The 23102-nt window shown below is 38.3% G+C and overlaps 1 protein-coding gene across 1 annotated transcript in view; it reads left to right on the top strand.

The window, feature by feature from the left end:
• Positions 1-23102, top strand: part of LOC139742322 (uncharacterized) — a 54928-nt gene that overhangs the window by 6519 nt on the left and 25307 nt on the right. Inside the window, exons 2-4 of the mRNA XM_071652898.1 lie at positions 13161-13389; positions 14186-14259; positions 22552-22677. Of these exons, the coding sequence (XP_071508999.1) occupies positions 13161-13389; positions 14186-14259; positions 22552-22677 (429 nt within the window). The remainder of the gene's footprint in view (positions 1-13160; positions 13390-14185; positions 14260-22551; positions 22678-23102) is intronic.

Genomic DNA, 23102 nt, shown 5'->3' with positions numbered 1-23102 from the left:
TTAACAACATTGTCTCCCCACACAAACTGTGAATCTGATAACTCATTATAAATCCTCCGTTGGACGCATCGCTCCTAAATTAAAAACCCATGCTTGTTTTCTTTGTAGCAACCCCTGAATCGCCATTTACATAATCACTTTGCTGGATTCCCTTCGTGAAAGCAGTGCAGACGATGTTTCTCAGAATTCTTGCAGCAGGATCTCAAATTCTCGCCATCTTTTCCCGCTCTTTCATCGTGCTTTTTTTTTTTCAAACAGACTCAACATGTTTGGCGAGGCAAATAATAATCAGCGTGGTGGAAGCAAGTGGATCGATTGGTGGCAACATCTGCCGAATTCGTGCCAAGATCATCCTGTAGAGGGGGAGGGAAAAAAATCACTACACACTCAAGTTTTAATATGAAACTCAATCATCGCACATAAGCTATATAAAGCTTCGCGTGGAAGCATTCACTGTCTGACGTATGGTGTGAAAAAAGGAAAATCCAACACGGCTCTAGGTGAAAATGAAGTGTTCTGTGTAGTTCACCAGGGTGTGGGGGTTTCATTTACCCATACCGATATTGTGTATACTAATGGATGGTACAGTTTCAGATGGGATTCATAGAATAATGCTCTTATCATTTCATAAAGTGGTTTCTGAGTATCTCGCAAAAAAAGAGAAAAAGCTCAATCTTCATCGCAACCAATACTATACCATCCCTTTCGAGCAAGATAAATCATCATGTAATACAGACTAGAGTTTAGACGGAATCTCATGAAACTTTGTTATTTTGATATGCAACTGACCATTTCCGCGTTTTTCTTTATCAGAATATTCAATTCTCTTCAGCGTCTTTCAAAAATCCAGTAAATTTCTTGAAATGCATTGTTGATTCCACGACATCCAAACACATCTACATCTTAAATCATTCAAGAATATCTAGAGCACACATGAACGCTTTGGGGTACTGTAGATTATCCGACCACATTCGGGGGACTTACACTTCAGTTTAAGCACCAACAGTGACCTAGAATGCGGATTTCAGAGGGAAGCCAATCCCTTATAGACACTGTACATGAAGCAATTGAACACCTCATCTAATCCTGTTTTTGTTCTGTTTTGAGACCTCTCGCTGCGTCGCACAAGGAAGAAAAGAGGGCTCAACCAGGACATTGTCCGTGCAAGTCTTCCCAAGTAGCCTTCAAGAGCCAAGATCTTTAGATTCCTCAAGATAGCCATTGTTCCGACTGTTTTAGAGCCGCTCATGTATACTGCCTCAGTTTGGTAAGGAGAATTGGTAATATAAAGCACTGTAATGAGGATACAGAGGGTGATCACTTGTCTTGGGAACTAGCTCCTATTCAATTTTCTTTCGTAAATCATGGGGGGAATTGTGAAATGCATCTTTACCAATAACAAATCACACAGAAACATACGTTTGCGCTCTTTGTTATGTTAGAGTCTTAGGGGTATGAAAAAAAATGGTTAGTCATTAGTACAGCAAAATTGTGTACGATTCCCTCCACCTACGTGTTAATATACTAAAGACACAGTATACAGGTAGATTCTGATTGCACTGATCATGCAGGTTCTGCCTTCGTAGACAATCTGATTAGAAGACGAGATGAAATATCCCTGATTGACTTTGAAATATTCCTTTGAATTGGTAGTCTGACAATCGTACTTTCAAAGCGAAATCGTACACTATAGGCCTATCAAAATCCTCCATTATACAAACGAAACGGAACTCCCTACCACCTGCCCATCAGGTATACCTCACACTTGGAGATCTTCATGAAGAAGGTGCAACTTATAAAGCTCCGATGAGCTCATTCCTGGCCTTTATCGTGTTTATCTGCACGTAGAAAATTGTAGAGGACTTTTAACTGCACATTGTACATCCAGCGCTTAGCAAGCACAAGGTAAACTTTACCAGCAGCGGACTATGCCAGATTCGAAGAAGAAGAAGAAGAAGAAGAAGAAGAAGAAGAAGAAGAAGAAGAAGAAGAAGAAAAAGAAAAAGAAGAAGAAGAAGAACGGTCACACGAAATGCGGATGTGGGTTTGCCGTATGCATTGCCTGAATTACAGGAGTATTCTTAAAATCTGATTAGTGTCGAGTTTGCTCTGAGTTCGAATTATCTACTCCATTTGGTTGCTTGCTGATGAAAAAGAGTGTTTTTGTCTACCAACCAATCCAATGATCCATCTCGGAGGATAAACTCAATGATTCGCCGTTTCGCAAGACTTGTCAACTTGTGATGGCAATTCCGAAAGTTTCCGGAAACTCAATGATTGTAGCGGTGCATTCGTGGTTCTGCAATTGGAATTAAAATGGAGATCGATCACAGTGCTCATGGTGCTTCACACCCTGACTGACCAAGACTGAAACCATCAATAAACGGTGGTTGCTTTCAAGTTAGAAATTAAGTTATTGTCTGTACTTTCGGCCAATATTCAAGTTCCCTGCATTCAGTCATAAATTCAGATAGCAAATCATAATAGGGATATGGGTCTTTAAATAACATAAACTATTAGATACAGGTATGAAGCGAATCGTTCAATAATGGACTGATTCCAGATTACAAGTCATCGTAACCATAGCGCCTAATCATTGTGCCTCGCAAAGAAAGAAGGAAAAAATAGGAGTGTATACAGACAAGAAAAAGAAAGGGAGAAAGAAAATAGGAGAAAATATGCTGGCGAGGGGTTTGATAATCGGATAGAGAGGAAAAACTGTCCCCCATTTCTTGACCTCGATTTTTTCCGTTTATCTTGCGCCTCTTCTGCACAGGGTGGTGGTAGTTTGTTTCATCACCACAGTCATTGGTAGCTATGTTGACACAGGGACCGAGAAGGCACGAAGGGCGTGTCTCGAACTGGCGCTCAGGAACGGTGGCGATGACGTCACAAGGTGCTACAGATCGATGGTGTCTTGGCGCTCCTTTTTTCCCTCTGCTGAATAAGCGGGCTTCCATTGCACCTTTCAGTGCTTCTTGAAATTGACTTTGTGCAGTGGGTTTTGCTGTTCAGTTCCCCTTTTGTGTGCATGAAGTTCAAGTCACTATTGCAACAGTTTGCATCACCGAGGTGTAAAATATACATCTTAATCTACGTGTGCTCTATGTCGCTAAAAGCGGAAGGGAGAGTAATATCATAGAACAGTTAGCTATGAGATATTTGAGGATAAGTTTGCGTGTATAATGTCTGTTGGCTTTTTGCTACCTTGCAACCTAACAAGAGCACTCGGATTTCGGTCGAATTTCATAATTGTGATAAAACCAGTGCAGTGGTATAACAAGCACCATTTCATTCCGTCTTGCAATCTTGTTGCAAGAAGATACTATACAAAATCCAACGTAAGTGACAATGTTAAAGGGATGGTATAGTGTTGGTGGAGATGAGGATTGAGCTTTTAACTTTTTGCGAGATACTAAGAAACCACTTAGAATGTTACAGAGCATAACATTCTAAGAGGAATTATAGGTTTTGAAATGGCGGAGATATTGAAAACAAAAACAAAGTAAAACAAAACGATCCTAATCAACGGTGGGTCTCTCCTTTTTATTCAGATCGCCTGTTTTGGATATCTCGGCCATTTAAAAATCAATATTTTCATCAAATAAACGTTGAATTCATGTTTGTGTCAAATTATGTGCTCTTTCGTATTCCATGAGAGGTTTCTCATTATGTCATAAAAAAAGAGAGAAACCTGAAAAAAGGTCTCAAATGAAACTATTTCATCCCTTTAAAGACCAACAAACAAAGTTACGATGTGTCAGAAATCTCAAAGATGTTCATACCGCTTGCTTTATCACACATTATGGCCACTTTTAAAGGGATGGTACAGTATTGGTGGAGATGAGAATTGGACTTTTAACTTTTTGCGAGATACAAAGAAAACACTTATGATATAGTACAGAACATACAATTTTAAGAGGAATTCAAAGTTTATTTGAAGAAAATCGGGTTTGGAATGACTGAAACATCCAAAAACAAAGTAAAACAAAAGCGATCGTAATAAAGTGTGGATCCCACACTTTATTAGAATTATCTTTTTGGATATCTCAGCCATTTCAAAACCAATTTTCATCAAATAAACGTTGAATTCCTCAAAGAATTACATGCTCTTTCGTATTTCATTAAAGGTTTCTCATTATCTCACCCAAAAATGTTACAAACCTGAAATTAGGTCTCAACCAAAACTATACGATCCCTTTAAGAGACATCTGCCATTCAGACATCTGTCTGTTTGAGTATCTGGTAGTGATACCACCGCCATACAGTCTTTTGTTTCTCAGTTCTTTTATGACTTCCAATTACCTTACATGAATAACACGACTCCTACACTGCAAGATCCCTTGTTTTGCATTTCCACAAATCTTGTACAGAATCTTTACAAGGGCAATTGAAGGGGAGCGAAAGAGCCTGTAAACATTATTGACAGCACATGCATGTAAGTTCTGACATACAGCAGTCCTTTGAAATTAATGACAGCATTGAATTCGAATGCCAACTCATCTTGTGAACTTTTGAAAATTATTCGATATTACTATTTCCAAGCCACACGAAATGTGGAAGCACTTGTGTTCCTTTGACAGCTGCGCTGTCCGTCTAACCATAATGTGTATGACATGTATAAATACATCCATCCCTTAAGATTGCACCATTCGGGGACAGTGTAAAATGGAAAATGTGTGATTAGCTTAATAGTAAAGCACGGGTTGAATGTGATATAACATAGTTGAAAACATTAATGAGACATAAAGTTGTCTCCTTAAAGTCTATAGTGTTTCCTTAATGTATCAATTATAACCCTATATTGTCCCTCTAAGGTATCATCTTGAAAACATTAATGAGACATAAAGTTGTCTCCTTAAAGTCTAGTGTTTCTTTAATGCATAAATCATAACCCTATGTTGTCCCTCTAAGGTGTCATCTTGAAAACATTAATGAGACATAAAGTTGTCTCCTTAAAAGTCTAGTGTTTCCTTAATGTATCAGTTATAACCCTATTATTGTCTCCCTAAGGTGTCATCCAGGAAAAGATATAGGCCTATCTTTTTAAATATACTATATGTTTAGTGACTGTCTTAGTGTGTAATATCGTATTCCTTCGTCTCGTCGTCATTATCCGTATAAACGGCAACTTTTAAGATGACTGCTGCATAATATCTGTCACAATTACGACCTTATGAGATATCGCACGGTGAGAAACTCCTGCACTGTAACGCACAACATGCACTGGTTTGGCCTGCACGAGGCATCCATATAATTAGTAATCGCGTATCGGTGTCATGGCAACGTGATCTATATATTCCACTGATGAGAGCGACGCTCGTGACTAATGGATGCTTTCACGACATAGCAGCGGTATACGCTATATGCCCTGTTGCACGAAGCGAAATTTTTTCTTCCTAATCATCTGCGGTATCAGCAGAACATCCAGCAAATCACAATTAGGATAATTTCGTCTGAGTTAGTTATCTGATCAATTACATTGTGATATGCTGCAATTACGAGTCGGTACGCTATGGCAACAATGTACAATGTAGATTTTGTTTTCACACCGTAAACTAGGGAGAAAATACACGCCCCCATTGCAGCGATGCTATTGTAATAATTGATGTCAAGGTCAGACTGGGTCGAATATCATGTGCTTAATGAACGTGTATACCGCATTTCGCTTGGTTTGTATGTGCCATTAAATATGCAATTACCAGCTGCGTGCTAAACGAGGTCTTTTCGGCAGTGTGACACATAATAGCACAGTCACAAAGAAAAAAAAAGATAGAGTGGGAGAAAGAGAGAGAGAGAAAAATAGAATTCTTGTTTCACTTCCTGAATCTGTCTAGTTATGTATTGATACCGCTGCTATACATTCTATTACATTACGAAGACCTCGTTATTATATGAAGTTTCCACAGTCTATATATACATGTAGGCGACATTCCCTTTGTCTTCAAAGATTGTTTTCAATACTTTCAATTTTGACTCGGGTCACTGATATCACAATGCCATTCCTTTAAGGCTTTTCTCTCGTTTCGCTTCTCAACTAGATGTTTTCCGAATCATATGATGGAACTTAATAGAACATGCATACAATTGATTTTGCGCAATTCGCAGAGGTTCTATCGCTGACAATGGCCACGGCACGATGCTGGTTGGCGACTCCTAGGAACAATACCACGGTACACTCTTTAAAAAACAAACTGGACGGAAATAATACCGGAATAACATAGGCCTACGCTGTGCATATTTGCAGACGGCAGGAGGGTGCGCGATTATGCAAACACTTGCATTTTTCAAGAATGATATAGGCGGTATCACTGGTGATACTGCAGCAACACGGAAACAGCGCAGAATTGCGAAACTAATTGGCTATCAAATCCAGAGAAATAGATGCAGTCGTCAGACCTTCTTAATCCTTGCTCTCACCCTTGTGATTTGACAAAATGAATGTCTGCCCAGTAGATCTTCTTTCTTATACATGCCTTCAGTGCTTCCTGTACAGTTTCATCTTCACTTTCCCGGATCAATGCAGTAGTTTTTGCCTCTGTGATACAGTCGTCGTTCCACACCGCCATTTTATCGCCAGCAGTGGGAATAATCATGTGTTTTTTTCTTTCTTTGGCAAGACTCAATATATTGTGAGGGCTTTTTTTGTCTACAAAATAAAAATCCTACGATAGTGATATTAGAATATGAAAACAAAATATTTTCATTAGGAGTAGGCCAAATACGATTAAAAGGAGATGATTCATTGTTATTCAGAATTTGTTCTGTGGTCCAGCTAAAACAGTTTAGTTGTTGTTTATAATGTTTATGATATCTGTAAGCGTAGGTTATTGAGAGCATTGTATATCTAGCATCCAGCGTCATATCCAGAAAAATGAGGATAACGTTGAACATTTTAAAGAAAAAAGAATGTACAGTATGCATAAAGCAAGACAAAACAATGGCGGGAACCAGCAGTGGAAGACACAAGCTGATCGATTGTGACACACCATTGTTGATTGTGATTTCAGAGCTGCGATGCAGCATCGCGATAAATTGTTTAAGCTGTATAATGCATTATCAATGGTAATGGTAATTGAAGGCAGAGGAACTCAGATTTTTGTTTTCTTGTTTTGTTCTGAAACAGGAATTGCGGTTCAAAAACATTCATAACGTGTAACATCAAGGCAAGTTGGGCCTATCATGTAACAAATGGTCCGTGACATCACGCTCTAATGCTGTCTGGGCATGTGTTTGTTTATGTGTGACAAATCATGTGCCTGTGTCTGTACGAGTATACAATGTACTACAAAATGTAGTAGTGTTATGTGCACACGAAAATCAGTTACAACGTATTCAGCTCAACAACTGTAGTCATTAAACTTTGAAGGGTTGAGGCCACTTATTTTATCGTTACCGCTTTAAAAAGCTCTCAGAATGCATGGCAGAAAATAGTCTGTTGTGTCCAACAACGATGGCTCACTTTTGACACCCTTTGAGACAAAAGTGTTAAACACGTTTCGTTGGGATGGGAGGGTTAGCAGCGGCGGTATACTAGTAGTAGATACGGGGTTACAGACGTCACGCTATATTACAGAGAACACACGTGATTGTGACCAATACAATAATTATTCCCCCTTGATCAGCTGATCCGTGACTCTGATTGTCGGCATAAATTGTCACCGCAAATGTGTTGGCAGCAGAGAAAGAGAAAGAGAAGGAAAAGGACATAGACAGACAGACAGACACACAGACAGACAGACAGACAGACAGACATAAAGACAGGCAGACAAAAAAAGGGAGAAAAAAAGACACAGACAGTCAGTCAGACAGACAGAAACAAGAATGAAAAGAAATGAGATGCAGCATTAGATACATGCTACGTACCTGCATCAGGGGAATGTTTTTTGTCCCTGAACACTTCGAAAATCATCCTGTCTATTCTAAACCCATCAAGTCCCAATGAAATTTTGCGACAAAAATTACGACCGTGCCATCATCGAACTTCTGAAATTCACTGCATACATGTATTTCATACTTCAGAAAGATTTAATGAAACTTACTGGTTACACTCATCAAATCTGCAATAAATCAGAAGGAAATCTACAAAACTGTAATCTTTTGAGATACATGTATGAAAGGTATTAGCCCACATTTGTAAACCCTGCAGCAATTGGTCTCATAGTTAGCATGGAGTTTGGGTATGATTGCAGTAACACCTGTGCAACATTTCGTTCCAATTAGTCCATTACTTTCATAAAAATAAATGAAAATGCACCGTATGCATGCGTATAACGCTCGCTAGCTCCGGTCCACGTACGTACTACAGTTATGCATGCGATAAGTTACATGTACAAGTGTACGTAGCTAGCCCGCGCTCGTAATTCGATTGTGGGTCGGGTTAACCCGGTTTGAAAATTGATTTTAAAAGGATGATTTTCTCTCTTTTATAGAATGGTATAGACAAAGAGCAACAGGTGAGGTATGTTACTGTTATAACTTGTACTTGAAGTCATATTGGACCTATTTTATGCAGTTTTGATTTTCGTGGGTTTGCAAATGTGGGCTAATACCTTTAAGTTGGCAATATAAGAATGGGTTGTCGAACTAGCAATTGAGAGGTTTTTGGTAATTCTGTGGCCGAAAGAACATGAACAATATAAGGGTTCAAATGATTTTATTGTTATTCTTTTTTCATTCTATCTTATGAAATCCTTATAATGAAAATAAAAATATGTTAAGAAATATATCTGGCTCTAGGTATTGCTGGAAGGGCTAATAGCATTCTATCTCGTCATTAGGCCTGATTTCTACTGTACGTTGCTTAGGTGATATTTCCGATCCCCTTACCACATCAAGTAGTTTTGTAACAGATTCTAAAGGATTGGGTCTGCGGCGTAACTTGGATGCCAGCATCAGTTTTGAATGGGTTTAATATATAGTAACATCTTCAAAATTTCGGAATATTCTGCGCCTAATTGGCAAGGTATTCAATGATTTAATTTGCGTCGCGTGAATCGACCTATCTACAAGATATATAAACTCCTGAAGATAGTTTACAGAATATAACATGAGCAATAACATTATTCTTCCTTGTCTCTTTTTCACTGACTTCAGAACGTGACTATACACCTATATAACATTGTAAAAAAAAAGAGTTCAATGGGAGGTCCGCTTTCGTTGTCTGGGACAAGTGCTCCTCCCTAATCTTCTCGGCACTTGGGTGTAAATGCTGGATCTTTCCTTTACGTACATAACAATGTATTTGTCTGAGTATGATAAATGCCAGGGTCAAGCATGACAAGACAGCCAGAATGGGGATATTAATTGATTGGTTATATTTGATGAGAGAATATCATGTCTGTGGTGTTAGACGAGCGAGTCTATCGTTACCATGGATGCCGGCCAGTTCCTGCGACACGAGTAATCGAGACTGTCCCAGTTGTGCCTCCTTGCCGAAGGCACAACGCATACATGCATTATCAACAACGTTGCCAATCACCAATAGTGCCCTTTTCATCTATTATACCAATCGATTCTGTGTCCTTCTTTTGCACAGATGTCAAATAATTCACATGATTCTGTAGATATCATTTATTTCATTTGGGGTTTTTGTGGTCATCTTGTCTTGATGTTTATATTATTATACGATCGGGGTCGCGTTTGATAAAACTTGTTATCAGTGACATGCAACTGCCACATTTCTATGACAAATTTGCTCTCAGCCAATCAGATGTAAGGATTTCAGTAGCTTGTAACAACCATAACTTGTCACTGTTAGCAAGATTTATGAAACGGGGCCCTGGTCATGAAACAAAGAGACCGTACAATTAAGCACTTGGGTAGACCGTATACGTACATGTATTATAACATTGTCATTCTGCATAATATCTGTTTTAATGATTACAATGAATTTCCACAGTAAAGATCACTTGTAACTAAACGAATTTCCAGAACTGGATCAAAGCGTACTTTTCTACTTCAAGGGAGCTTTACATGTGATTATGAGCATCCAATCACAATTATACTAGTCTTCAAACATTTAATAAACTAACAGAATTAAGGTACAATCAATAGAATCTCACTAAACCATTATGTAAAAGTCGAGATATGATTAAAGAACATATTTAAGAGAAGAAAAACGTTGCTGAAAGCGAGTGAATGAGAGAAAAAGTGAATCATTCTGAGTAATTTCTATCACAAACATGACAAAGTCCTCCATCTGATACTCAGTTGAACTATTGTATCAATAAAACATGATACCATTATTTGTGAACAGTGATGATGAGAACTCGATTATGATGACGTGTTCTTTTACAGTAATCAATGAATAATGCCGATATACATTTTTCCAATGGAATCCCCCAAAATACAGTGTTTGTGAAGTCGTTCACTCTAGGGAAGGCTTATAGGACGCCATTAGAGTATAAACGTGACTTTGATAGAGTTTGTTCTGTCCTTATTCACTATAGGTTTAAAGGATAAGCACTGGCAATTGATGTCACATTATTCATGAGTTGGGGCGGCATATTATTCCCTGTTTATTTGTCAAAAGCTGTCTTTCAGATTCTGCTACTCACAACACAATCGCCGACACTGTACGATTGTGCTTTTCAATACAACTTCCATGACCTCAGTGCGGGAACTTCCAAAGTGCCTCCGCCAGCTCTTATAATAGATGTGTGAGACTGATTTATCGTCACAAAGGAGACAAAAAGACGAAAGAGGAATGCGGAGGGAGTGGTGTATTGTCAGCCATGGTTACGTGAGCCAATGGGACCTGGACGTGGGATCAGTGGGAATAGCACGGCTCGGTTGACCCAGCAGACTTTGCCCACGCAACTCTACCAAAACAGTGATTGGAGAAGATGTTTGTCGCTGCGCTCATTACCAAATCAGACAGACATAGAACCCCTCCCCCTCCTCAATTCCAAGGTTTTAACCCGCTCCGTAAGGGAACCTGGAGCCTGCATGTTAAGTTTATGGTTATTTTGAAATTAACTTTGGAACGGGTTAAATGCATTTCTAAATGTATTCCTAAATAACAACTAAAGATATTGTCAATATGAAAAATAAGCATTCCTAGGATATACATTCCTAAATGCATTCCTGAAAAATAACTGAAAATAATGTCAACATGAAAAGTATGCATTCCAATATGCATTTCTTGATAATACTAAAATAATGTAAATATGAAAAGTTTTCGTTCCTAACTGCATTCCTATATAATAACTGAAAATAATGTCAGTATGAAAATTCATAGCTATAGGGGATCACTTCTTATTGATGTTTGCTCAATGCGACGATAGACATTCGTTAACGTTTCATGTGTTTGATGCCAACAACGAAGCTGTAGGGGGAAAAATGCATATATAATATACTGTTGGAAAATAAAACCTATTATTCCGCTTTCAAAGCTTCAACAATATCATGAAGAATTCAGAGCCACAGAGGTTAAACAAATATCTCGTCATGGCGCCGAACAATAGACGCCAAACACTGACTCGACGGGAGATCTTCGTCTTGTTTTCGGTGACGACTGTACGAGAGGCAGAATACATCCATATTCGGAAGCATTTTTATCTTGTCGCTAGTTTGTCACCCAGAGAGTCTTCCTCTCTCTCTCTCCATATCTCTCCCTCTCTTTGTATATCTCTCTATCTTTTTCTCTCTTGTCTAGTCACATCGAAAGGCGAAGATCAACAATATAGCAAATTAGATGAAAATAATACCAACTGCTTGGCATGTTGATGTCAAATTAGACAGTAATTATTATCTCTTTTCTGTGACTGTTTAGAGATATTCTCAAGCTGGTTTGTAAGGAAAGTGTTCCGAGGCTACGACTACCGCATACAGCATGATATCACATACCCAGACATAACCTCGTCTAAATGCTAATTTAAATGGAATACGTTATGATTATTTATTTAATGATTTCTGGCATCAAATGTCGGTCCTGTAAAACTCCACTCCATGGTGACAATTGCTGACGTGTACTGGCCATCACGTGACAAAATCGGGTGCTGTTCGTTATTCCGAAGGTTCGTTATTCCGAAGGTGCGTTAATCCAAAACACACAAAGTCCCTATACCTAGAGGTTCGTTAATCCGAAAATGAACATTTGTGGCGTTATTCCGAAGGTTCGTTATTCCGGAGATTCGTAAATCCGAAAATGAAATTTGGAATAACGAACCTTGGGAATAAGGAATCTTCGGACTAAAGAGCCTTCGGAATAACGAACCTTCGGAATAACGAGCTGTAACCACAAAATCAGAGACTATTGTGATCAAATATATGCAATGTTTCTTTAATGATTTTTTTCTGAGGCTGCTTTTCAAGACAAACAAACACAAACAAAGGGATTAAAAAAACCACCAAAGGTACTTTTCACCGTAAGTACTGTCATCAGCAGTAGAGTCAAACAATAAAATCATAACAAAACCTATACAAGGGGTTCATCTTGTCATAATGAGGTGCGCCAGCATAGAATAGCAAACATTGTTTATACAAAAGGATACAACACCCTTTCTTCCCATAGTCTCAATCCCGCATTTTTTTTTTTATATATAGCAATGTATCCCGCAATGGAAAGATTCTTAGGTTTTATTCAATGAACCTTGACTTGCTATTGTGAGTTCGTGCATTAGTCAAGGTAAGGTGCTTACATTTAACATTAGGCATTGTGATGCTTATCTGCAATGACATTACGGTTGATAACAATAGATCAGACATTTAGGTATTTTTAGGGGCGCAGTTAGCGTGTGCAGAAAAAAAAACCCAGTAATAATTAAAGATCTGCGATTCGTATTTTCTTCAAACAGTCACAGAAATTGCGATGAATAGACCTCTTGGCAGATATCAACATTTAATCTTATATCATGAAACTCCTGGCATTACTTTTTGAGGGCGGCCACGCCTACAAATCTTTAAAAGCGGTATACTGCAATAATTATCTTTGGCAACATGTGGTATTTTTATATGTCAGCGTTTGATTTTAGTTTGACCTGTCTGCTCATTCAGGCGTTTTGTCCTGGGCTCGTATTTGAAAAAAAAAAAGAATTATCAGTTTGCTTTTACTATTGTGAATCTTAATAGTCCATTGCAATCTTGTTCCGTTTGATACCTTGCAATAAAATGATGAACTACTAAATGACGTCATCTTCTTTCTCTCTATTTTACAGTGCAAATAACGGGCACCACTCAATTCAGAGGGATCCTCCTCCAGGCAAGAACATCAAGTGGTTCTATTGTGGGTACATGGTCCACCAGTAACTCGCAAAACTTTCGGACAAGGCAGTGCACAAGCCCTGCGGATTCCATCACGCACTCAAATGGCAACGACAAGAACCCACCGGAAACATTCACATGGACAGCGCCATCATTGTCGACTCTGGGCGCCATAACTTTCCAGTATGTGCACCTTCCATTCCATAACTTTATTTTCTTCAAATCATCGTGATTTTTCATGTACATAATTCTGATTTCATTTGGAATGTTATCACAATTATAGTATGTACACGAACAGTTATATTTTACCGTCCTTATTATCGTATACGGTTTAATGGTTTTATAAACCAACATTTTTACGTAGAATTGTAGTGGCTATATCGCTATTTCAAATAAATAAAGAGAATTGATCACAATCCTTCTCCAAATACATGTACGTAAAGAAACGTTGAATACGATGACATACTTAAAAAAAATATCTTACTATTCTCCTGTTTGACTAACTCCCATCCCGTAAAATATGGGGAAAAAAAGATACTTATGGAATGAAATGCGATTGTTTATCCGTATGTGGTCCACAAATATCATAATCTATTTTCACTGACATAAACCCGATTCAGTTCATGGTTTCTATTGCAATCCTTATTCTTCACAGACAGTCAAAAGATCCTTATAAGGAGGCGACATGGAAAATTTATTTCTTACACATTTCAGTCAAGCAAGTTTCCTCAGCAAATAGTATCATCAAAGTATCAGCATTCTCTGCTGTAGGCTTTGCCTAAACCAACCAACGATTGACGTGGATCATGCGAATTCTGTAACCGATTCCGATGCAAAGGTTGACTTTAAAGTCTACGCACAAGCTGAGTAAAATATCAACAATTCATGAAACTTGACAACTTGTCATGCAGCCTTCCTTATGAGGGAGACATTTCAGGTTCTGACAAAAAGGTCTTCCCCCTTCCAATATTCTTCACAGTGCCACGTTTGTGACGCAGTTCAGCACATATTGGGTTAATGTGCAGTCGGTTTCAGCTCTTCCATTTGCGACGGGTAAGATACAATTTGGTCATTTTTAATTCATTACCAAACTCATTCGAGATGACAACGTGACAAATAAAGTAAAAAGTGATCATGTGGTTGTGTGTATTTATCTATTGTATGTGAATGTGTGCGTGTGTGTATTTGTGTGTGCTTTGTATCTCTGTGTGGGTGTGTCTTATGCATAATGTGTGTATGTGTTCTTGAGTGTGACGTATACGCACTGGAAATGTAATAGTCTTTTATTATTTCTCTGGTTGATATTGGTGCGTAGTGACTGTGTTAGATCAATGCAAAGAAAATAACTTTTCATCTCATCAAACTGAAATCCATCTCTGCGTTCACTAACATTAGTAACTTGAATACCATTGCTCATAGTTCACACCAAATGTATAAAACCATGGACTATAATATCACTCAGTTTATAGTTAGTCAATACCCTCCATATTATTGATTTTATCATATTACCATCTTTCTATACCATTTTCTTACATCTGTGACATATTCCCTAATAACTCCACCTTTGGGTCTATCTCTTACCTCTACTGACTGGTTCTAATACAATTATCCCCTTTCCTTTTCTTCGCTTTCACCTCCTCGTTTCACCTAACATCTAAACAGGCGTATGTACAAGTAACAATCCGTGTCAAAACGGTGGCGTATGCCAATCTTTGGGCGGATCTTCATTCATCTGCCTCTGTGCCTTTGGTTTCTCGGGGACGTTTTGCACACTACCAGGTAAGCGGATGCAAATTAAGCGATTTCAATGGAGTAGATGTTTGGTATAAATAGCATGGTCTTTTAGAAAGCTATCTCATGAAGATAAGAACATGTTCTTTTTCACGAAGTGGAAACGGGGGGGGGAGGGGGAACTTCATCAGTTTCTTTTTTAATGTAGAAAACTTCATAAATATAAGATGATATGTTTCATATGCAAGAACAAAAAGGCTTGTTGAAGTTTGGGCATGTATGTTACATAGCCCAATGATGGTTTACCGTCTTATCTTCTGCTTGATTGTAATGCAGACGAGTATACAATGTAATGCTTTAAGGTTACCAAAGCTACCAATGTTCCTTTAAAGGGGGAAAGAAAATCCTGCAACTCTCACTGACTCCTGTAAACATTATTTTTTCCAACTAATTAATAAAAGAAAAATCCTTGCCAAAATCTGGTCCCATGTTACTAGACTTTTTGGTACAAGTGTTTCCCCTATAGTTTCACTAATCACTTTCGATAGCGTTACGTGAGAAACTTCACAAACTCTTGGCTCACTGCGGGAGTAACTTAATGTTTTGATAATAATTAAAGAAATTCAGGGATATGTGGCGTAAAAGGGAATACAAGTTTGACAACTTCATGGCTGAATACCAGTTTTCACATTTAGATGTTTTGTATCCTTTCACGCCTTGGCAATTTCATTGATTTCACTTCAGTACCTCTGAAAGGAAAGTGTGTAAAAATGTCATCAGTGCATGAAATTGACTTTAGCTCACGCTGACGCAAAATGATATACTGTAACGATGACAAGGATAATGGTCATGTGCTTAGCTGACTCTTTGTCTTCTGCCAGTAAAATTCAAACTCTTTTAATTCATTCAAAAGTTAGATTTAGAGAAAGGCAGCTATAGTTTCCGTTAAGAAAACATTATAGTATTCCTCCCAAACGTAAGTCACAAGAAAATCGTACTGACCAAAAGCAAACAAGATGTTCTTAAAGTGTGTCAGCGACGTAGCTACGGCGTCTCGCTGTAGAGAGGTTTCATTTTCACTTCGTAAGTAACATCATAAAGACTCTCGGCTCCATTCAAACCTTTCTTCCACGCTTGATCAACATTTTGCTCCACCACCAAAGAAAAATATCAATAGTTTGTTTCCATTTGCCTCTGTATAAAAGTCAAGCATGTCACGACACTTGTATTCATTGCGGCAGTAGCAGTTCTACCAAGAAGTAGAATAACTCTATATTCTTCTATTTTGCCTAAAGTCGATTAAAAAACAAAATCACCATTAGTACGATTTCATTAACCAAACTAACAGCACTTCATTAACCTTATGCTCGTCAGTACCGTGCGCCACTAACCCCTGTCATAATGGAGGGACCTGTGTGGTAACTAGCGCAACAACTTCCCGCTGCTCGTGCATCAGTGGTTACTCGGGCCCCCAGTGTGAAATAGCAGGTAAGGGGGACCAATTTTTACTCTATTTGTCTGCACATACCAAATACTTTTTAACGTTTTTTTTTAGTTACGACTCAAGAAAGTCACGACAACAAAGAATGATTATGCCAAAGCCTCTTTCAGCAGGACTCAGCAGGTAAGATTGAAATCACAAGACTGTGATTCCTGTCTGCGTAACATTCTCTCCGAATATATCGATTGAATTTTATTCCATCTCTCTTGAAGGTTAGGTTCACTGGAGTGCGCCCGATATACCTTTTTCTGACATCCAGCTCACGTGCTAACATCACCCTTAAACACCACTCTCGCTTCTTTTGCTTATGTTTTCTTTGACTAATTCTCACCGCCACATATCACCAGAAAATAGACACAATTTTTAACCCGTCAGATACCGCTGGCACCATATTGCAATGTGGTATCGCACAGGCATCTTCATTCTCACACTGCCCACAAGCCACTGATACTGAGGTACGCACATTCTTCACTTTTTTTTTTCTCTCTCTCTCTGCATCACTTAACTGCACTTTGCTACTGCCAGTGTCATGGATAAATGATATTTATCTCGCGTAGTTGAATATTAACTGAAGTTTAGTGTTGAATGTGTGAATGCGGCTGGTCTGATGCACGGCACAGTTGTTAGAGCGATATCCAAGGTATATTGCTAGCATACAAGATATTTTAGCCATTGGGTATTGTGCTTTCGTTGATGTATAGATGAGATGATATAGCTGAAGGCCAAGACTAATGTCAACCTTTATATTTGTGACACTTCAAGGAATGAAAGTGCCGTTTACTTATATTTCGTGTTAAATGCTGCATGACATATATATTTCAAAGTTTTATGGCATGATTGTACCATTATTTATGTCGCAGTTAAAAACATGGTATAAGACCAATCACGGGAGTTCACAAATCGTTTAAATGGCCACCTTGCAGGAAGCTAAGTTTGGTGAGGCAAAATCACCTCCCTGGATCTTTCTTATTTCCAGCGTAAGCTCTAATGACACACATAAGTCAACTCCCACGAGGTTGCCCATGTATAAATAATATGTTAATGTTGATTAATGATATATTTATTATGACAATCATTCAAAACTCGACACAATCACATTATAATTTTATGGCAGCATGCGTTATGTAAGCCATTGAATGAATCACTCTGTCAAAGAAATTGTCAAAGTATCGCGTACATGTGCAGTTTGTCTGAAGACGCATGCCATAACTATAATTGCAATTATTGCATGACTATTTTTGAAATATCTACATGTCGTCTGTTGAGAATGAGAAGGGCGTTAAGTTGTCTCGAACACTATGGGTTTAGTGACAACTTAACGCCCTTATCATTCTCAGCCGACGGTGTATTGTAACAGGCATGTTATGAGTCATGAGATATTTCAGAAGTAATACGAAAGTCAATGGAAAGAGAGTTTCTGGCCATGTAGAATTCAGTGTCGATATATATTATCTGTCATATACATGTTATCATTTTTTTTATTTGATAATATTGTTTTTGTTGTTGCTATGCTTATTATTACGCCTGGCAAAGGTCCATTGATCAGAGCCCTGCGCATGTAGTGTGTCTTTTCAGGCAAGAGAGTACATATAGTTGCACTTGTTTGATAAGCGCAATTAGAGTCTGATGAGCATGCTATTTGGGTCAAATCATCACATCCACCCATGATATTATCATTGAATATCATGCTTTTTTTTCAGGCATGTTAGCAGGATTAAAGACATAATTTGTCATTTGCAAATGAAGCAATAACCTAGCATTAGTGCTTCAAAATAGTTCTAAAATGTGAGTTAGGGATAGAAACAACCAACGTACAAATTTGAACCAGTGTGATCGATGTTAAGTATTGTTAAATATACAAAATGTGAACAATAGTTATGATATAAATCTTTCCAGACTAAACCGTCTACAGTTATGGTTTAACGAGAAAAATAATGATATCTCCATATGTTTTAGGCTTTATTGCAAAAATTGATTATGGTAGGATGTTTTTGATACAACTGACCTGCATGACTGAAAGTGATATCTTGAACATTTTTAAATCACTGCTCCCAAAGGTAAACATGATAAATTAAGTCTTCCTTTTACTAGTATTAGTTCTTTTGTGTTGGTCATGTAAGCATGCTACAGACGGCAAGTATTTCGTTTGGCTCAATTAGAAACGCCAAGTGACATGTCAACTTTGTGCTAAAGCATTATTCACTACATCCTTATTAATATGCGTAGGCCTAATGTTTGAGATGCGTCATTTATGCATACTATTCATGTAAACATATTATGACCTATCAATGTGGTTGTATGGATGAGTGTGCGTGACTGGTAGATGTGGGTTGCAGATAGATAGATAGAAAGAGAGAGAGAAATAGCAAGCGTGTGCGTGTATTTGTGTACGTACGGCGGAAGACCATGAGAATTTGGAAAATTTGAGTTAACCAAACTCTTTCCAGTGTGTACAAAAAACCAGTTGATCTGATATAATATATATATATGTATATATATATATATATATATATATATATATATATATATATATGTAAAGTATGTGTGTGTGTGTGTGTGTGTGTGTGTGTGTGAGTGTGATACTTGCGTGTAATAATATGTTTCAATATTATGCATAAATATGGGCAAAGAAAGGTCGGGCAGTTATCTGATGTGACACCTTTTTTTTTTAACCAATGGAAAATTTATAGCGGTCAAACATTCACTGTTGATTTATGCCTTATTTCGATGTTACAGTTTCTCCATGCCAGTCGAACCCGTGCCAGAATTCTGGTACATGCTTGACCAGTAATGACCTCAGCAGCTATGTGTGCGTGTGTCCATCAGGAATCTCCGGAACAAATTGTGAAAACCAACGTACGTATTTTGAGAATGGTTGTGTTGTCTCGACAGACAAGTAGACGTACATCTTGTGTTAAAAACACGTCAGAGCGTGTTCACTCGCTAACCCGTGTCGATATCTAAGTGTACACATATAAATACATCTAAATATATATTTTACGATATATGACCTATAAATATATTGCGTTGGTCCATACTGAACTCGACAGTTATCTCTAGTTTCGTTAAAAATCCCCCCCCCCCTCTCTCTCTTGCCACAATTTACATGTGTTTCCGTAGAGTATATTGCCAACAACTTACATATATTTCGGTAGAGTATACTGGAACATGATAAATCTTAATCGCACTAATTCAAAGGTACATTTCCTTCTGTTTTCCTCTTTTGAAATATCTCAAGTTATGTAATCAAAGAAATGTACTATTTAAAACTAATCGCAAACCCGCGATCTCCGCACCATAACCATGAATATGATATCATTGTTTGCCTCATTTGCTTCATTTTATCGTATAAGTCCCATTGACAGTGACGTCAGATACACGTACATGTCATAAATTGTAATTTGTGGGCAACTGCCTCACTATAATGTCAAATCTACGTCGCAAGTGAAAATGTCGTTTGAAGGCTAAACGTTTCGAGAAAAAAAGTAAAAACCTTCCAGAAGCCCAAATGACTGCGATGATACACTGTAAAAACATCGGTGTTAGATTTAACACCACGAGTGTTAAATCTAACACCGATCAAACTTCAATAGAAGACCACACCCACAGGTGTTAAAAATGCACTGTGATGGTGTTGAAAAGTGTTCACCTGACACTTCGTGGTGTTAATTTGACACTGTACCTGGTGTTATTTTGACACTGTACTGGTGTCAATTCAAAAATGACACCACATGGTGTTGATTTGATATTTGTTGGTGTTAATATCAATGGTTTAACACCCGTCCAGCTTCAATAAGGGACCACACCAGCTGGTGTTACTTTGGTGTAAATTTATTTTCACATTTTTTCAAAAATCTAGTATTTTAATGTAAAATTCTTGATCGTTTTGTTTAAATTAAAAATCAACAGGAAGTGCAGTTACTAAGAAACTTTTCAAAAAACAGTTTAAAATTTGGAAATGACACCCGGAGGTGTTAATCTAACACCATAAATGAACACCGAAAATTTAACACCAGCTCGGTGTTCACTATTTAACACCGGACTTTTTGCAGTGTACCAACTCTAACAAAAAAGAAAATAATGATAATCAGTGGGAAAATGAGCAAGAAAATGGGATTCCATTGGAATTCAAACCCGAGACCTCTGGATTACTAGCCCGTTGCTCTACCGACTGAGCTATAAAACCCGAATTCAGTGATTGTCACAGAAACCCTTAATTCTCAATGCTCGAATGGTCAGAAGCTATAGCAGTGTGTTAGTGTGTGACACACACGCAGCACACACTTAAACCTGGCATAAACCCGAAGGATAATTCAACTTCGGGAATGCGAGGGATCACCGAAGTGATGCAGCTTTTTGAGTATGTAACAAACGTAAATAAAAGAAAAGTGATTCAGGAATTAATATAATGCATTAGTGGGAAAATGAGCAAAGAAAATGGGATTCCATCGTGATTCGAACCCGAGACCTCCGGATTGCTAGCCCGGTGCATTACCGACTGAACTATAGAAAGCCGTAATTCAGTGCTCGTCTCAGTAACCCTTAAAGGCAGCCGATCGCCATCCCTAATGGTACGTAAACTCCGAACGACCGAAGTTTGTGCATGCAATTGCGCAATGCTACCACTGAGACAAGTGTGTGTGTGTGTGTGTGCGTGTGTGTGTACGCATCATACACAAACATTGTCACCGCGAGCTACGGTGATTGGAGGAGAGAGGCCAGAAGACGCTGCGGCGTGTGTGTGTGTGTGTGTGTATGTGTGTGTGTGCGTGTACGTATCATACACAAATATTGTTACCGCGAGCTGCGGTGATTGGAGGAGAGAGGCCAGAAGACGCGTGGCTCTTTCGGCCTCTCTTCATGTGCATGCGCACTGAGAGTGTGCGTCCATTCGGAAGCTCTCGTGGCTCGCTTTGACAGCCATTTTGGGTTAGGAGATAAGCACAGGGAGCTCTCTTGTAGCCTACCGTACTTTCGCTGACCCATTGAGCCAGCGCTATTCTCATTCGGGGGTCACTACATTTGATACAGAATGGGGGAGGCAGCGTGTTGCGCTCGTCTCCGTGCCGCACAAACCACTCGCCACGACTGAGTGTCTTTAAATTCAATGCTCCAAATAATAATACATGTAATAATAATCATTATAATGTCATGATATACGGTCACTACATATGTGCATGCTGTCTGCTGGTTTTCCATTTCTTCTTCTACGTTTGAAATGTATTAAAATATTATGATTATAGAGAGATGATATCACAATAGACTTGCTTACATTTTTTTTTTCAGCTACACCATCACCACCATGCGACTCGAACCCATGCCAGAATTCTGGTACCTGTTTGACCAGTGCCGACCTCAGCAGCTATATGTGCGTGTGTCCAGCAGGAGCCTCCGGAACAAATTGTGAAAGCCAGAGTTCTACAACAGGTGCGAATGTATTATTTATTTTTGTTGTTTGACGATAATTTTTAATGAGGAGAGAAACACCATGGTAAGAGATAACGCTTTCCTTTGAACCAAAGCAACTTGGTACTCTTAAGAATCTGACATTGGATATGCATACTAGTGCTGTGCACGTTCGCGCCAAAAACGCCCAGAACTATTTGTAATGATCTATATAATTTTGTACCTCATCATACCAGTACTGTTGAAAAAAAAAACCCACAACAACCAAGTAGCAAGCAAGTAAAAGTGAAATATCGTACGCGTATACATGCGTACTCTGTGAAATGAGATCATACGGTCACATTTTCGCAAGAATTTGTGCTCGTTGAACCCAAAACATCTGGACGAGAACTCATGATGATTGTGTTTGTATATATATATATATATATATATATATATATATATATATATATATTCTTCAGTGTAATACTGAGTTTTGCACAATGCAATATCTCTTATAGATTTCGTTCATTTTGAAAGAATAAATCAATGTTTTCAAGAGTGAATTGATAAATAAACAAATGAATAAATGACTGAATGACTGAATGAATGAATGAATCAATCAATCAATCAACTACATATTCTCTATGTAGAATACATAGTCAGAGTTATACTCAAACAAGGAGATGATAAAAGAATGACATTCTTTTATCGATGTGCCCCCGTAGGTCTCCCGTGTGACTCCAACCCCTGTCTGAACTCGGGCACGTGTCTAACTAGCGAAGACCAGACGGGGTACTTCTGCTTGTGTACATCGGACTTCACCGGATCGAATTGTCAAACCACTTCAACAGGTATGACGTGCATGTTCGCTACACACAGTCAGCTCCCTTGTTTTACCTTACAATGATGTGTGTACGAATGTGTCTGTATGTTTGTTTCATGTTCTCATATGAATCTGTCAAGATTTTTAAAAAAGTAGCAACTCAGAACGAGTTAGCACATCAATAGCAAATCAATTTACCTCATCCTTCTAACGCCTAATATCCCTTTTCCATTCATATTGTATGTCTTCAACAAAGTAATTACCATGTTTCTTCATACTCACTCATCATAATATAGGAACTTCTGTACTTCTACTCCACGTAACAATGGTAGGGCCTATATACTACACCATAAACCCAAAGTATCTTATTGACTGCTCCGCAGACAACTCATGCTGATTAGGAAAAGGCTAATGCCCGTCCCAGACAAATACTTAACCAACATTTTATCAAGT

The sequence above is a fragment of the Diadema antillarum genome, unplaced genomic scaffold (assembly GCF_040938485.1).
Source record: "Diadema antillarum isolate AM-2024a unplaced genomic scaffold, OU_Dant_1.0 seq00000996_RagTag, whole genome shotgun sequence".
In the NCBI taxonomy this organism is placed as follows: Eukaryota; Metazoa; Echinodermata; class Echinoidea; order Diadematoida; family Diadematidae; genus Diadema; species Diadema antillarum.
Note: the sequence above shows the minus strand (reverse complement) of the source record. Positions and strands in the feature narration are given on the sequence as shown.